The sequence below is a fragment of the Nicotiana tabacum genome, chromosome 24 (genome assembly GCF_000715075.1).
Source record: "Nicotiana tabacum cultivar K326 chromosome 24, ASM71507v2, whole genome shotgun sequence".
Lineage (NCBI taxonomy): Eukaryota > Viridiplantae > Streptophyta > Magnoliopsida > Solanales > Solanaceae > Nicotiana > Nicotiana tabacum.
Window position 1 is genome coordinate 24,350,423 of NC_134103.1, and position 17,122 is coordinate 24,367,544.

Sequence of the window (17,122 nt, forward strand, 5' to 3'; positions counted from 1 at the left end):
CGCCATAGCAAACAATCAGATTTCCCTTCAATTGTCAACGATAGTTCTTTTAAATTTCCTTAAGATTGTTGGTAATCTGTGTTCAATATCAAAAAATCATGTAAAGTAAAAGAGAAACAGAAATGCATAGGAAGAACAAAATTAAATCCGAGTCCACTGAATTCACAGTGTGTCCTTAAGGAATTTAATCCCGTCACTGTTGCCCAAGGTATACGGATTAATTCCTCCCACGATAGAACGAAATAACTCTTTTCTGATAGCGGCACTTCAAATCACAGAACTTCAGCAAACTCAACAAACAGAGCAAATCACACTTGACACTTATGTTTATTTAGAAAATAATGCAAAAATGTAGAAACGAGGGGAAAAGTTTTCAGATTTTCCATATCTGAAAAATGAGGCCAAGCCTCTAAATTTATAGACAAAGGAAGGGTGAGATAGAGAAGTGCAATTCAAAAGGTGCCTCTTCCATTTCCCATTCACATCCTTTAAAGAAAAAACACAACATAACTGACAGTGGATTTGTGGAGGCTTCCGCACACAATTTGATGAAGCTACCTACTGTTAGTAATCCTAGTGAGACAATTTCTTCAAATGATCAAATTGACAATCCTTCACGATATGCTCAGCCTTATAAGAGCCAATCTCATCCATCTGCCAATACTAGGTCTTGAGTTTCATTGTCAAGATATGGACATTGTTATTGTTGATTCCGGACTTCTAATTTACTCAATATATGACAGCGAGGGGGAGAAAGAAGGCATGACGATGGAGGATGTGAACCAAGCACAAAATCATCACAATGGGTTAAGACTCCAGTGGTGAATCAATACTGACACTGATCATAAGTCATCACAATGGGTTAAGACTTCAATGGTGAATCAACCAATTGTTGGTCTCGAGGACATGAGGAACGAATTGACAGAGAAACTAACAAAAGGATGCCGAGAACTAGATGTTATCTCTATTATCGGTATGCCTGGCCTAGGTAAGACAACTTTGGCCCAAAATCTCTATTCTGATGGTTCAGTTGTTGAACACTTTGATATTCTTGCACAATGATGTGTGTCTCAAGTGTATAAACGTATTGATTTGCTTTTGGCCATTCTGAACGATGTAATTGGTGAGAGCCCTAGCGTCTCTACTGAAGCTGATGTAGCAGATTTGCTTCGGAAAACTTTATTTCAGAAAAGATATCTTATCCTTTTTGATGATGTGCGGGAAGCTAGTGTGTGGTATGATTTAAGAGGTTGCTTCCGTGACGCCAATAATGGAAGTAGAATCATTCTAACAACAAGACATTTTGAAGCTGCCAATTATGCTCGATCTTTTAGTGATCACGTTCCTCCTCGTCGGCGCAACGATGATGAGAGTTGGAAATTGCTAGAAGATAAAGTGTTTGGTAAAGAAAGTTTCCCCCGTCCCCTTAAAGAAGTTGGGAGACAAATAACAAACAAGTGAGGAGGACTACCTCTTTGAATTGTTTTGGTGGCTAGTATTCTAGCAAAGGTAGAGAAAGAAGAAGAGAGCTGGAAACAAGTGGCGACGAATTTAACTTCCCACATTCACGAAGGTACAAAGGCCATTGAGGAACACAGTTATCAGGATTTACCATGTCATCTTAAGCCTTGCTTCCTTTATTTTGGAGCATTTTTAGAGGATAGAGTGATTAATATTTCTAAGTTAACAAAGTTATGGACCTCAGAAGGATTTATAAAAAGTTGTGAAGGCAAGAGGTTGGAGGATATAGCCGAAGGTTACTTGGAGAATCTTATGGGAAGAAATCTAGTGATGGGTGCTAAGAGGAGCTTAGATGGTAAGTTTAAAGCATGGCGCATTCATGATGTATTGCTCGAGTTCTGCAAGCAAAAGGCAATAGAGGAGAATCTTCTGCTATGGATAATTCGGTAATATACGAACTAATAGTGCTTTATTTGTTAGATTTAGGAAATTTTCTTTTGTGTTGTATTGAATCAAATAATCTGTACGGTACATGTATTTTTATATACAAAGTAAATGGACCTAAGTGTAAAGAATAAATCTTCTAACTACCTACAACTGTACTATTCTTATTCCTCACACTATAACTAATGTATACAAGTCAGTAACAAAATAGAAACAAAAAGATGCTATTTTATTATCTCTAGAAGCTTCTGATTGTTTTCACAAAATTGTCAAGTCTTGGACTGAGGCTGATGTATTTGTACTGGCCCAAAACAGTGAGAAGGCCCAAGACACTTAGTTGGCCCAATTTCCTTCTTGTTTTGTGTTCCATTACTAGACAAAGAGTTATTTGCATAAGTCATTTTGTTTCACTTCATTCCAGTTGATAACTCTCTCTTTCTTTTGTCTAAAAATCGATTCCTCTTATAATTTAGGGTTTGCTAAAATTGAATCACCATCTCTAACAACCCCCCTCAAGTTGGAAGGGGGGAAACACGCTCCCAACTTGCCGATGACAGAGTGATGGACAGAACAAGGGAGAGCTTTCGTAAAGACGTCGGCGAGCTGAGAGGTTGAAGGCACAAAGTGAAGGGAAATTAAACCGGCCAAAAATTATTGCCGGACAAAATGGCAATCTAGTTCGACATGCTTCGTCCTTTCATGGAAGACGAGGTTTTTAGCTATGTGAAGCACTGCTTGATTGTTAGAGTGAACGGCCATCGGAAGAGATGGAGGAACAGAGAGGCCTTGTAGAAGACGCACCAACCAAGTTGATAGAATTTAAGGGTCCACCAACCTAAATAGAGAACCAGGTTCTCTATTAGTTCCCACAGAATACACGCACACAACAGTAAGTAAATGACACAATGGAATCTTACGTGGAAAGGATTAAAAATAACGACCTACCCTTGTAGGATTTCAACTTCACTACTGAGCAACTTTCAGATTACAACCTATGTAACCTAGGAATTAATATGTTAATCTCTCACTAACTTGTAACACTCTATTACAAGCCACTTTGCAATAACTCTATTAGAAAGACTTTACAACTCACTAACTTGTAACAAGTCTATTATAAGCCACTTTGTAATAACTCTATTACAAAGACTTCCAACTCGACTAAACTAGCCAAGACACAAACACAAGGGTTTATGATTTTCAAAGGTTTCCTACACAATGCTTCTAACAAAGCTAAGTAGGAATTTCAAGTAAAGAACTTAAACAAAGTTGCAACACAACTAAGGACATGTGATGACTCAATGCTGGAAACTGGTCCTTTGTTATGTTGCTCTTTGTTCTTGACGCCTTGAAGGTCACTTGCAAGTTGGCAATACACTTGAGAGAAAGCTTGATAGATTATGGAGTGTGCAAATGTTGTTTTGCCTTTCCTTCATGTTAATATTGCATAAGTGACCTCACTTGAATGATGTAAGTATGTTTGGTACAAAGGCATTCCCCATAAAGTTGACTGCTGCACTATTTTTGCACTGTTGCGTGTGTAGGTAGAGGAACGGTTGCAGTCACTTTACAGCTGTGGGGAGTTAACTGGTACTGTCAGCAAGGGAACTGATGTCGATTTGTTTCCCCTGTTGTTTCTTGGACTCTGAATGTTGGAGTATGTCCCAGACTTGAGACTTGTTGATCTTTGAGCACTCAGAGGATATGGAGCAGGTTCCCCATCTGGTTCTTAACATTAAGTTTGTCAGATCATCAAAACATTACAAGGTACATATAACCTATCAATTTCTCCCTTTTTGATTATGACAAACTTATAATTGAAGTTCCCCCTAAGAACTAGAATAACACACACATAACCTGTATTCCTCCTGAATTTGTTCCCCAGCTTGTTCCCCCTCAATTATTTTCCCCCTTTTGGCATCATAAAAATATCAGTAGCAAGCAATAAGCAATAAGAAGTCTAGCTTGGTTAACTCATGCCACATGTGTGCACACAATCATGACTAAAAACAGAGCAAAAGAACAAGATATGCACAACAAAAAGACGAGAAATTTATTAATTTTGGAAATAAATAGGGAGAAGTTCCATTGTTACACAATCACCACAAAATAAAAATAATAAAAAGGTACCAGTCATCAAACATATCCAAACACAGGAAACAAAAACAACTTGAACTTGAACTTGACACTGGGAAGGGAATGACTCTAAGGAGCACTGGAAGGAAAATGCTTAGATGAAGAGGCAAGGGTGTTAAGAAGGATGTCTATTCGAGCATTAGCTGACATCTGCTCATTGAGCATTTTCTCCTTCAGGTCCTCAACCTGTTTCCTGAGGTCGGCATTTTCTTTGGTTAAACGGGCAACCTCTGTGCTAGGGCTGTGCATAATTTGGTAAATACCGAATTACTGTACCGAAAATAAAAATTTTGGTATTTGGTATTCGATATTTTGGTATTCGGTATGGTATTTGGTTTAAGTTTTAAAAAATATTGGTATTAGGTATGGTATTTGATATTTTAAAATAAAATACTGAAATACCGATACCGTACCGAAATATATATTATATTACACAATACACATATTATTAATTATAACATAAATATAAAAATCTTAAATTTTAACTTTTTTTTATTCTCTAAGTTCATCAATTATCTCTAAGCAAGTAACAAGACATTTCTAATGATCAAATCTATTGTATTATGTATATTTTTCTCTCTATGGGTTGATATTTGCTAATTTTGGACAAACCTTTTATCAACAAATATTTTTAGTTTTGTATTTTTTAGTACTTTAATTTATATTATTACAGTCTATGACTCTATGCACTAGTTAGTATTCAAACCGAATAAATCAAAGTTACCAAACCGAATAAACAGAAACCGAAAGGAGAAAAATTGAACCATACCGAATTTAATTAGGTACGGTATTGGTATTACATTTTAAGAAATCGAATACCAAAAATACCGAACCGAAATATCTAAATACCGTACCGTACCGACCGACGAACACCCCTACTCTGTGTTGTGAGAGCTGCTGGAACCAGGTGCCTCTTGAAGCTGACTTAGCTGACCCTCAAGAATGGCAGTCCTTGCCTTCAACTTTCTTATCTCATCAGTGGCACTGTTTTGGGCATTGATCAACTGGGAGATAGTAGAAGTGTTGCCGACCCCTCCAACCTTATCAATGCACTCACATTTCTCGAGGGTGGTCTTGGAGAAGGTTTGCTTACAAGTACCCACTTTAGCTTTTCCCAAAGGGACTTTGAAGAATTCAAAAACCTTAGTGAGGAGGAACCCGTAAGGCAGCCCATGATTACCATCCTTGAACTCTCCCACCTTTTGCATGTGTTCTATCATGATGCCAGGCAGGTTGATAATTGTGCAGCCATCTAGTGCTTTCATGAGAACCAGGTCTGCTCGAGATGTAATGGACCTTCTTTCTGCACGAGGGAGCAATACCTTGTTCACTAACTCAAACAATAATTGGTACACTGGAAGGAGGGCCTTCTTGTGTACCCGTTCCCCTTGCTGAATTGCCTTATCCTTCAAGATGTCATTTCTAAAGTTCGAAGAGTAGGTTCCCAAACAAAAGACACACCCTCAGCACGTACTCCCAAAATAGTTCCCAGCACAGCAGAGTCCATCAAAAAATCAACACCATTCACCATCATACAAATATGATCATCTTCAACTGTAAAGAAGTTGGCATAAAGACTGCGCACTTCTTCCTCATAAACTCTGGGACTATCACTTGTGAACAGGTGTGTCCACTGTTGGAATTCACCACCAATTGTCGCATACCAGCCATGTCCAGAATATCAGAAGCAAATGTACGGCCCCACATCACCTTTTGATTTTTAAATTTTTTCTTTCCAGCATCTTGGGTATCATCAACCTTTGCCTTCTTAGAAGAATCAGGTTCTTCACCGGCATCACCCATCTTTTTCACTGATTTGCGAGCACTCTTTCCTTTCTCAGCTGATTTCTCAGACACTGTCTTCATAGACACCTTTCCAACCGATTCTTCCATCACATTTTCTATAGATTCTTCCACTAACTTTTCACCAGAGTTATCACCTGCACTCTTTTTCGGACTATCAGCACTCGCAGAGGATCCCCTTTTTGACTTGGAGATATAATGCTTCTTTGAGAACTTGCGAGTCAGGGAATCAGGTCCCTCGTCCACTTCATCATCAACATTTACAACATGCACTGCTTTCTCATTCACAATCTTCCCATCCTTTACCAACTTCCTCTTCTTCTTTTCCTTTTTGTTTTTCCTTAAAACTGACTCAAGTTGTTCCTTCTTCTGTAGCCTAGTGATAGGTCTCTTGGAAGTTGACTTTTAGGGAGTTGCTTGACTACTCCTTGCCCTGATGAAGCTCGCAAGAGCCACATTGTCATAGTCATCTTCACTCCCTTAATTTTCCTCCTCAGACAAAGATCTCATCTCGGGAGGAACAATGACCAATAGATCAGCATAGAAATGAGGAGAGGGAGCGGGATCAGTACTGACCTGAGGTTCTTTAGAAGAACAAGGAGTTTTATCCCAAGTAGGAGCATAGTGATCCTCTTGTGTGGAGGGATCAGGTCCCTCAGGAAGTTCCCCAGTAGTACTGTCTGATGTCAGATTTTTGACAGGCACCAGTTCCCTTCCTTCTTTCAGTAGAAAGTCACCTTCCCCCTAAGACCCATTCGTTTCGGACACACTTTCATAACCACTATCTACACAACCCTCAACAACGATTCCCAACATATTCTCTATGGTCTTTTGTTCTTGCAATCCCAAGGTGAACTCAGAAGACATAGGAAACGCATTACTTGTAGAATCGACAATATTCAAATCAACCCATGGGGTGGTTTATCTGATTCATCATTATTACGACCTACGCCGTATTGTATCTCAGAACTTTCTTCCACTGGAAGACTAGAAATTTCTTGATTTTCTTCTCCATCCACTGTATCTTCGTCAACCATCTTTTTCGGTGAGGCAGAAGTAGAGGTCATAGCCACAAATTTCTTGGGAGTCGATGTTTTATGACTCCAATGAGAACCAGAACTCGACTGGGTTAGAAAGGAAGCGGAGGGTGGTTGTGACTCTAGCTTAGGGTTTGGACTAGTTGGAACAGAAAGTGTGGGTTGTATCACTAGTGTTTCAATAGGTGATGACACAGTGGGGACGATGCTTGGAACAGTCTGAGTTTCCAGATTCTTTAGACATGGTGGAGGATAGTGAGTGTTTGATGGAGGAAGAAAGTGTTTGGTTTAAAGGAAAAGGGAATTTTTGGCTTTGATATGAACAATTACGATAGTGACCTTGAGAGATGTTATTTAAGCGGGGTGAGAGACTGGTCAGGAACATGGTATCAAGTCGGGTATACGGGTCGTTTCATAACGAGTAGGACGCCTGTTTTCCAAAAAAATGAAAGATTGACATTTTAATGACGTGGCACCATTTCAGCCGTTAAAAAGATGTGGATGAAAGTACATAGAAACTGCTAACCTGTGTCAAAGGAACCAGGTTCCCTGATAGATTTTGTAAATGTGGACTTCATCCTTTTGACTGAAATGCGATATCACTGGCTACTTGTTTGCTCTGTAATCGTCATGCATGTCTACCTGTAACGGTATATGGATGAGTTAGACTTTGCCAGAAAATACTTTTTAGCTAATTTACCTGTACATTTCTTTCATAGCCAATCATCGAGGGACTAGGTCCTCAGCTTGATTTTATCAATCCTAGTGCCATGCGATTCTTTTCAAAGTGCTCTCTACTCAGTGCTTTGGTGAAGATATCTGCAATTTGATCTTCTGTGTTGCAATACTTCACGCAGATGAGCCCTTTCTCCACATTGTCTCGAAATCTTCTAGCTGCTGCTTGATCCACAACAGTTGAGCACAGTAAGAGGCAGCTACCACATACTCAGCTTCAGCAGTTGAAAGGGCCATTGAGTTTTGTTTTCTTGTCCCCCATGACATTAGGCGCGAACCCAGAAAATATGCCATACCAGGAGTGCTTTCCCTCAGAATTCTCTTTGCAACCTTCAGAGGAGACTCCTTTGTATTTAATTAAAACCTGGCACAGAGTCCCACACTGAAAATAATGTCTGGTCTACTTTCTGTAAGGTATAGAGGTGACCCAATAATGCCTCTATACATAGTCTCATTTACAGGCGAACCAAGTTCATCTATATCCAGGCGAGTGGAAGTGGTAATAGGTGTATCAATGATCTTTGAACTTTCCATCTCAATCCTCTTCTGAAGCTCTTTGATGTACTTTTGCTGACTTATCATTGTGCCTCGAGGAGTTTGTCTGACTTGTAGATCTAAGAAGAAATTCAATTCCCCCATCATGCTTATCTCGAACTCATTTTCCATGAGTTTTGCAACTTCCTCACACAATGAATCGTTTGTTGCTCCGAAGATGATGTCATCAACATAGACCTGCACAATGAGCAGGTTCCTCCCTCGTTTCAAGTGTGTTTCTTGCCTTTTATCTGGTTTGCATTCCTTGTTGTGGGATGGTCCAGGTATTTCTGAATGTGATTCTCTCTCTGTATGTGGGGTCCCTTGATCTACATCAGCAACTCTGTTTTCAGCTTCAGTTGTTGGGATTGAGGAACCAGATTCCTCTATCTCAACTGGAGATTCAGTTGTGCCATTGTTATTTGAATCATTGACCTGACTCATAATGTCAGTTTTTCCATTTGCTATGTCAATGACTTCACCAGGGACGGTTGACTGTTCTCCTTCTTGATCAATCTTATCATGCGAATCCTTCCCACATGAGTGGTGAGATTCATCAAAGATCACATGTATACTTTGTTCAACACATTGCATCGCACACCTTGTGATCTTTGAAGCTTGAGTTGGGCAAGCCACTGACCAGGTTCTTCTTGACCAACTTGTTCAGCAACGTGAAACTTGCATGACCCAGCCTTCTGTGCCATAGTTCAGCATCGTCATCAACAACACTTAGACAACTGATATTACAACTCTTATTTCCCATGTCACAAATTTGGGAGACACTTAACAAGCTGTACTTCAACACATTCACGTAGTACACATTTTCAATTGAGTGAGAAAGAGTCTCCCCAATTCTTCCAATTCCCAGAATGTATCCTTTCTTGCCATTTCCAAAGGATACACTCCCTTCTTGCAGGGCTTTGACTGAAAGGAGATCACTTGTGTTTCCAGTCATGTGCTTCGAGCAACCACTATCTATATACCATTGTTGGCTTCTCCCTTTCACTGCTCCATGCAACAAGGAAATCAAGGGTTAGACTTAGGAACCCAAACAAGTTTGGGTTCCTTGTAATGAGGAAAGGGATGAATCAGGACCTTTTTTGTCCAAGCAGGTATCATGCGTCTTTTATATGAGAGACCAGGTTCTCTAACAGTAGTTACCTTTTTAGCAAAAAACTTTATTTTTTTTAGGCTGAAACCTGGCCTTGCAGGTTTTCTTAAAGTGCCCAGTGTTACCACAGTGAGTGCAAAGCCAATTATCAGGTATAGTAACATACTTGCTATGAGGGTTGTAAGAAGTCTTTTCCCTTTGGAACCCTATCCCTTGCCTATTTCCCCCATTGTTTTTATACAAGGCTGTGATAGCATCAGAGGACCAGGTCCACTTGAGTGATTTTTCTAGATCATTCTTAACTCTTCCTAGATCTTCCTGAAGCTGTCTGTTTCTCTCAAGTTCGGCACATAGACTAGATTTCACTAATTTTAGCTCATCTTCAAGCCTAAGGTGTGCCTTACTTGCAACTTCCTTTCCCTTTTGGGTGATCTCATCCCTACCTTCCCTTTTTAGTTCCTCTATTATTTCTTTTAGGTCCATGATGACTATTGACAAGTCGTCTCTCTCTTTTTCTATGTTATCAACATTTTTCATCAGAACACTTTTTTCTTTCACTAGATTCTCGATGGTTTCTTTTAGGTCGGCTACTACAACTACCAAATCATCTCTCTTATTTTCTACCTCTTCTAACTCTATAGTTAAGGCATTTTTATCTTTTAAAGATTGTGATAAGCATCAATTAAAATATTTCCCAAGGATATGAGCTTTTTCTGAGAGCAAGACTTCAGATTTCTCTAAATGTCTAGAAAGTCTACCTCATCATCATCGCTATCTTCATCATATTCAGATTTTGCCATCAGGGAAAAAATGGAATCATAATATGCTCTTTCACTTTCTACTTCCATCATGGAGGTGTCACCTTCTCCAGATTCGCTAGAAGAATCTCCCCATGCAGCAAGAGCTTGTTTCACAACATTATCAGCAGCTTCTTTTATTTTGAATCTTTTGTCAGGAACTGGGTTCCTCTTGGCTGCTTTGTCTATGTTGTGCTTGTACTAGTCTTGCTTGAAGAGAGGGAAATCTTTGATGAAGTGCCCTGGCTTCCCGCATTTATGACACAAGTCATATCCTCTTGGCTTGTTGGAGATGCCCTTCTTTGGAATACCTCCATTTTTAGGACCATCTTCTGAAATCTTTTTGTTAAGTAAGCCATGTCAACATCCTTACCATCTCATTTATTGTTGTCTATCTTGAGGACCAGGTTCTTCTCCCTTTTGGGCTCTCTTCTCTTATTGTCCTTCTTCTTCTTCTTCTTCCTCTTCTTCTTCTTCTTCTTCTTCTTCTTCTTCTTCTTCTTCTTCTTCTTCTTCTTCTTCTCTTCTTCTTCTTCTTCTTCTTCTTCTTCTTCTTCTTCTTCTTCTTCTTCTTCTTCTTCTTCTTCTTCTTCTTCTTCTTCTTCTTCTTCTTCTTCTTCTTCTTCTTCTTCTTCTTCTTCTTCTTCTTCTTCTTCTTCTTCTTCATTTCATAGGTTTTTCGATTGCCAACAAGTTCATCGATGGTTAGCTTCTGCAGGTCCTTTGCCTCTATGATGGCGCTCACTTTGCTTTCCCAGGAACTGGGGAGTACACAAAGTATTGTCCTGACAAGTTTATTTCTTGGAATAATTTCTCCAAGAGAGTGAAGCTCATTGATGATAGATGTAAAGTGAGTATGTATGTCTTGGATAGATTCATTATCCTTCATCCTGAAGAGCTCGTATTCAGTTGTGAGCATGTCGATCTTGGATTGCTTGACCTGTGTTGTTCCTTTGTGAGCTGTCTGGAGAGCTTCCCAGATTTCTTGGGCTAACTGGCATGCCGATATCCTGTTGTATTCATCAGTACCAATGCCATAAACGAGAATTTTCTTTGCACGAAAATTCTTTTCTATGGCTTTCCATTCGGCGTCACTGAATTCTTTTCTTGTTTTGGGAATGGTTACAGTAGGTTCGCCAAGATTCCTGGTGGGAACAAAGGGTTTGTCACATATGATATCCCATAGCTCAAAATCTTCATCCATGATGAAGTCGTGCATCCTAGTTTTTTCCACCATCCATAATACTGTCCATTGAACCTAGGTGGTCTGTAAGTAGACTGACCTTCTTCGAAGTTTGGAGGAGCAGCCATGAGGATCCTTTCTAGGTGTTAGCCTGATAGAAAAAACCTGCTCTGATACCAATTGATAGAATTTAAGAGTCCACCAAACTATATAGAGAATCAGGTTCTCTATTAGTTCCCACATAACACACGCACACAGCAGTAAGTAAATGACACAATGGAATTTTACGTGGAAAATTTCCATCTCAACGGGATTAAAAACTACGACCTACCCTTGTAGGATTTCAACGAGCAACTTTCAGATTAAAACCTATGTAGCCTAGGAATTAACCTCTTAATCCCTCACTAACTTGTAACACTCTATTACAAGCCACTTTGCAATAACTCTATTACAAAGACTTTACAACTCACTAACTTGTAACAACTCTATTACAAGTCACTTTGTAATAACTCTATTACAAAGACTTCCAACTCGACTAAATTAGCCAAGACACAAGCACAAGGTTTCCTACACAATGCTTCTAACTAAGCTAAGTAGGAATTACAAGTAAAGAACTTAAACAAAGGTGCAACACAACTAAGGACATGTGATGACTCAATGCTAAAAACTGGTCCTTTGTTAAGTTGTTCTTTGTTTCTTGATGCCTTGAAGGTCACTTGCAGGTTGGCAATACACTTAAGAGAAAGCTTTATAGATTCTAGAGTGTGCAAATGTTGTTTTGCCTTTCCTTCATGTTAATATTGAATAAGTGACTTCACTTGAATGATATAAGCATGTTTGGTACAAAGGCATTCCCCATAAAGTTGACTGATGTACTATTTTTGCACTGTTGCGTGTGCAGGCAGAGGAACAGTTGTAGTCACTTTACAGCTGTGGGGAATTGACTGGTATTGTTACCAAAGGAACTGATGTCGATCTGTTCCCCCCGTTATTTCTTGGACTCTGAATTTTGGAGCATGTCCCGGACTTGAGACTTATTGATCTTTGAGCACTTAGAGGATGTGGAGTAGGTTCCCCATATGGTTCTTAACATTAAGTTTGTCAGATCATCAAAATATTACAAGGTATATATAACCTATCACAAGTGACTTCGGAGACAACTCTCATTATAGATCGGTACTCCGCTTCTGCAGAAGAAAGGGAAACCAAAGCTTGCTTTTTGGATTTCCAAGAGATGGGAGAACCTCTGAGGCTGATAAATACCCACTAACGGAACGTCTAGTGTCTGCACAAGATCCCTAATTAGAATCACAAAAAATCCAAAAGCTTTAAATAAGGGTGTGAGTGAAAAAGGAGACCAAGCCCAGGAGTAGCAAGAAGATAACGAAGACAGTTAATCCCTGCATAAAAATGAGATTGGCGAGGAGATTGCATGAATTGACTGAGCCGTTGCACTGCGAAAGAGATATCCTGGCAAGTATCGGTCAAAAAATTCAATTTGCCCATAAGACGTCGATAAATGGTGGGATCTGATAGAAGCTGGCCAGAATCTGCCTTTAGCTTTGTATACGGATCAAGTGGTGAAGAACCAGGCTTTAAAGTGAGACAATCAAACTCTAAGAGAAGCTCCAAGGTAAACTTTTGTTGACTCAAAATTAAACCTTGTTGTTCCCGTCCATACCTAGGAAGAAATGTGCTTCCCCCAAATCCTTAATTTTGAATTATGAATCAAGAAAAGTCTTTAAAGCAAGCAATTCAATAAGGCCATCACCAGTAAGTAGTATATCATCAACATAAACAACAACAATGGAGATAGCATAATCTGTCCTTTTAAAAAATAAAGAATAATCATTGAGGGAATGAGAGTATCCTTTGAAATTGAGGGATGCAGTGAGCTTGACATACCATTGCCGGAAAGCTTGCTTCAGCCCATATAAGGATTTTCTTAACCTGCAAATATAATTAGGACTAGGACTAAGCATTCCTTGAGCTATTTTCATGTATACTTCTTCTTGCAAATCACCATGGAGAAAAGCGTTATTAATATCTAATTGAAAAAGAGACCACCCTTTTTTGACTGTCACTGCCATAAGGCATCTCACAAAAATTTCTGTAAAATCAATTCCTTCTCTTTGAACATCACCCCGAATGACTAGAATGGCTTTGGATCTCTCCACAACACCACCTGACTTATACTTCATTTTGTAGACCCATTTACAAGGCAAGACCTTCATACCCTTAGGCAATTTAACTATCTCCTAAGTGTTGTTAGCTTCTAAGGCTTCAAATTCCTTGGCCATAGCTTGCTGCCAACCAGGATGTACCACTGCCTGGCTATAGGTATTAGGTTCAACAATATGGGAAGTGGAATTCAATAATTGTTGATTGGTAGAAGATAAGGCTGAAAAAGGCAAAACATTAGGCTCAAGAGATGCTGCAAAACAAGTAGAAGTCAGGTTAGTTAGATAAACAGAGTTGCATACATAATCTGCCAGGTAGGAGGGAGTTTTTTGAATCTTAAGTGACCTCCTCACAGTAGGATGATCAATGAGTGGGGTAGAAAATATAGAAGAGGGTGAAGAAGTAGGGCTGGAAATGATAGAAGAGGGTGAAAATACAGTAGGAGAAACAGGAATAGGGGAAGTGTGAGTAGTAGGAGAATGGGGAATTGGAGAATTGGCAGAAATTGTAACTGAGGGTGTAGAAGGGCCCCCTTTATTGTGCAAAGCTAGTTCAAGAGGAGGATTTGAAATAGGAAAAGTAGCCTGATTGGTGCACAATGTAGAAAAAGGGAAAATGTTCTCATAGAAGACCACATCTCGGGAAACAAACAACTTCATGGTGCTAAGGTTTAAAAACTTATAGTCTTTCTTTCCAAAAGGGTATCCCAAGAAGACACACCTAACAAACCTAGGATCAAATTTAGTCCTGTGAGAGCTCAAAGTAGAAGCATAGGATAGACAACCAAATGCCCTAAAAATATTTTTGCCAAACAATATTTGGTAAGGGGACTTGAGACCTAAGACCTTAGAAAGAAACCTGTTTATGAGAAAAATAGTAGTTAAAAGACATTCCCCCAAAAGGCAATAGGAAGATGTGATTGAAATAATAAAGCTATACTAGTTTCTAGAAGATGTTTATATTTTCTCTAGACCACTCCATTTTTTTGTGGGATGTTGACACAAGATGTTTGATGTAGGATCCCTTGAGAGGAGAAAAAACTAGAAGAAGCGGAACTACTCCCTAGCTCTAAGGCATTGTTAGATCTAATTATCTTGACTTTAGTGTGAAACTGCCTTTCTACCATAATAAGACAAGATTTTAAAACAGTGAAAATATTTCTTTTTGTTTTGAGCAGATATATCCATGTTCTCCTACTAAAATCATCAACAATAGTGAGAAAATACTTGTATCCATCATGAGTTTGTTCCTTATAGGGTCCCCATGTATCTATATGGATAAGTTCAAAAATTGAAGTGGAAGAGATGATGCCGGAATAAAAGGGCAACCTAGTTTGCCTAGCTTTAGAACATAATACACATGGATGAATATCATTAGGAATAGAAATAGACTGAAATGGAGATAAATTCTTCATATTTGAAAAAGGCATATGGCCCAAACGTTTGTGCCAAAGGCTTACATCTTTAAACAAACTCACTGAACATGAAACTAACTTAGAAACATGTCTACTAGACTTATTACAAGCTGAAAAAGACTGAGGTACAAATGCTTTCTGGAACTTGAAGCTAGAGGAAATAGACTTTGGATGCAGTAGATATAATCCATCTTTAATTTTACCAACTACCACTGGCCTCTTCATTGAAGGGCCCTGTAATATTGTACCAAAAGCAGTAAATATCAGGATACAACTAAGGTGTTTGGTAAGCTTATGAACAAATAATAGATTGAATTGAGAATCTAGTTTATAGAAAACATTAGAGATGGTTATTCCTGGCAGAAGATGTACACTTCCAATCTGTTTAACTTTTACCTTGTAGGAATTGGGAAGCTTCACAGAGACTGGCATAAGAAGAGAAATGATATTGAATAAGATAGAAAAATCAGATGTCATGTGTTCTGAAGCCCCTGAGTCTATAATCCAAGACTTAGGGTAAACAAAAGAAATGCAAGAAATGGCATTAAGTTCTGACAGTGATACCTGCACAGTTGGCAGCAGCTACTGCCTCAGAAGAATGATCACCTTGTAACCTAATTTGCACCTGTTGAAGCAATTGAAATAACTGATTGTACTGCTCCTGTGTAATTGTGTTTGCTGAAGACACTCCATCTCCCCCATTTAGTGACTGTCATGCATTATCTTCAGTGATGGCTGCATTTCTATGTACATAACTCTAAAATTTCTTGGACTTAGTAAACTTGAAATCTGCTGGAAAACCCACTATCCTATAGCATTTGTCAATAGTATGGCCAGGTTTCTTGCAATAGTTGCAAAATAGGCTGTTTTTCTTTCCAGCAAAATTTTCTTTGAACTTTTCTTCTATAGTTTTGTGATTGTTGATTTGCTGTTGTCTTGCCATGAATGCAGATTCTGCAGGATGCACCTCAATGTGTATCTCTCTTTATTTTTCATCTTGGATTAAGAGAGAATAGGCTTGATTGACATTGGGTAGATGGGTCATCATTAGGATGTTGCTCTTGACTGGACCATATGCTTCATTTAGGCCCATCAGGAATTGGATTAATCTGCCATCCTAAAAAGATTTGAGGGTTTTTTCTTTCCCTCCACATGAATAGTTGCAAGAATAACTGATACAGGTATTAAGTGTATCTAATTCATCCCATATTTTCTTCATTTTCGTGTAGTATCCTGCTATATCAATGTTTCCTTGAACAAGTTCATTAAGTTCTTTTTGGAGTTGATATAGTTGAGCTTCATTACACTAACCAAAATTAGCCTCTAACTCCATCCATATATCTTTTGCAGTTTTGGAATACATCACACTATCAGTAATATCCCTAGAAAGAGAGTTTAAGAGCCAGAAAATTACCATATCGTTGCAACGATTCCAAGCTTTGGATGAAGGATCAGCCAGGTCTGGTTCTTTGATGGATCCATCAATGAAGCCAAGCTTGTTCTTGGCTGAGAGTACTATCACAATTGCCTTACGCCAACCACTATAGCTTTTTCCATTAAAGACTGAATTGACTAACACCATACCAGGTGAGTCTGATGGGTAAAGGTTGAGTGGATATGAAGCGTCAAAAACAAGAGTGTTTCGAGCAATCACTGTGGAAGGAGAAAGTGTTTCTTCAGTTGAGGGAGCCATGAGAAATCTGAATAAAGCAAATTAAGAACATAAGAGAGAAGGACGCTGATGAGCTACCAGTGCTCTAATACCATGTTAGATTTAGGAAATTTTCTTTTGTGTTGTATTGAATGAAATAATATGTACAGTACATGCATTTTTTATATATAAAGTAAATGGACCTAAGTATAAAGAATAAATCTTCTAACTACCTACAGCTGTACTATTCCTATTCCTCACACTATAACTAACGTATACAAGTCAGTAAAAAAATAAAAACTGAAAGATGCTATTTTAATATCTCTAGAAGCTTCTGATTGTCTTCAGAAAATTGCCAAGTCTTGGATTGAAGCTGATGTATTTGTGCTGGCCCAAATCAGTGAGAAGGCCTTTGGCCCATTTTCCTTCTTGTTTAGTGTTCCATTATCAGACAAAGACTTATTTGCATAAGTCATTTATTTCACTTCATTCCAACTGATAACTCTCTCTTTCTTTTGTCTAAAAATTGATCCCTCTTTCAATTTAGGGTTTGCTAAAATTGAATCACCATCTCCAATATTATTTGTTTAATAAATTATCTAGTTAAAGTTATATTCGAAAATTAATTATAAGATTTT

At 38.6% G+C, this 17,122-nt stretch overlaps 1 protein-coding gene across 1 annotated transcript; it reads left to right on the forward strand.

The window, feature by feature from the left end:
• Nucleotides 1-873: 873 nt before the first annotated feature.
• On the forward strand, nt 874-3,551 carry LOC142161771 (late blight resistance protein R1-A-like). Its single transcript, XM_075247388.1, has 5 exons — nt 874-988; nt 1,076-1,402; nt 1,505-1,816; nt 3,257-3,309; nt 3,447-3,551. Exons 1-5 carry the CDS (start codon nt 874-876, stop codon nt 3,549-3,551), a joined length of 912 nt encoding a protein of 303 aa, XP_075103489.1.
• The last annotated feature ends 13,571 nt before the right edge of the window (nt 3,552-17,122 follow it).

Excerpts from the sequence above, each read along its gene's own strand:
- LOC142161771 (XM_075247388.1), top strand. The coding sequence starts at position 874 with ATGGTGAATCAACCAATTGTTGGTCTCGAGGACATGAGGAACGAATTG. Across the intron at positions 1,403-1,504 it reads GCTAGAAGATAAAGTGTTTG|CAAAGGTAGAGAAAGAAGAA; the intron begins GTAAAGAAAGTT and ends CTAGTATTCTAG. Across the intron at positions 3,310-3,446 it reads AGCTTGATAGATTATGGAGT|GTAGAGGAACGGTTGCAGTC; the intron begins GTGCAAATGTTG and ends TTGCGTGTGTAG.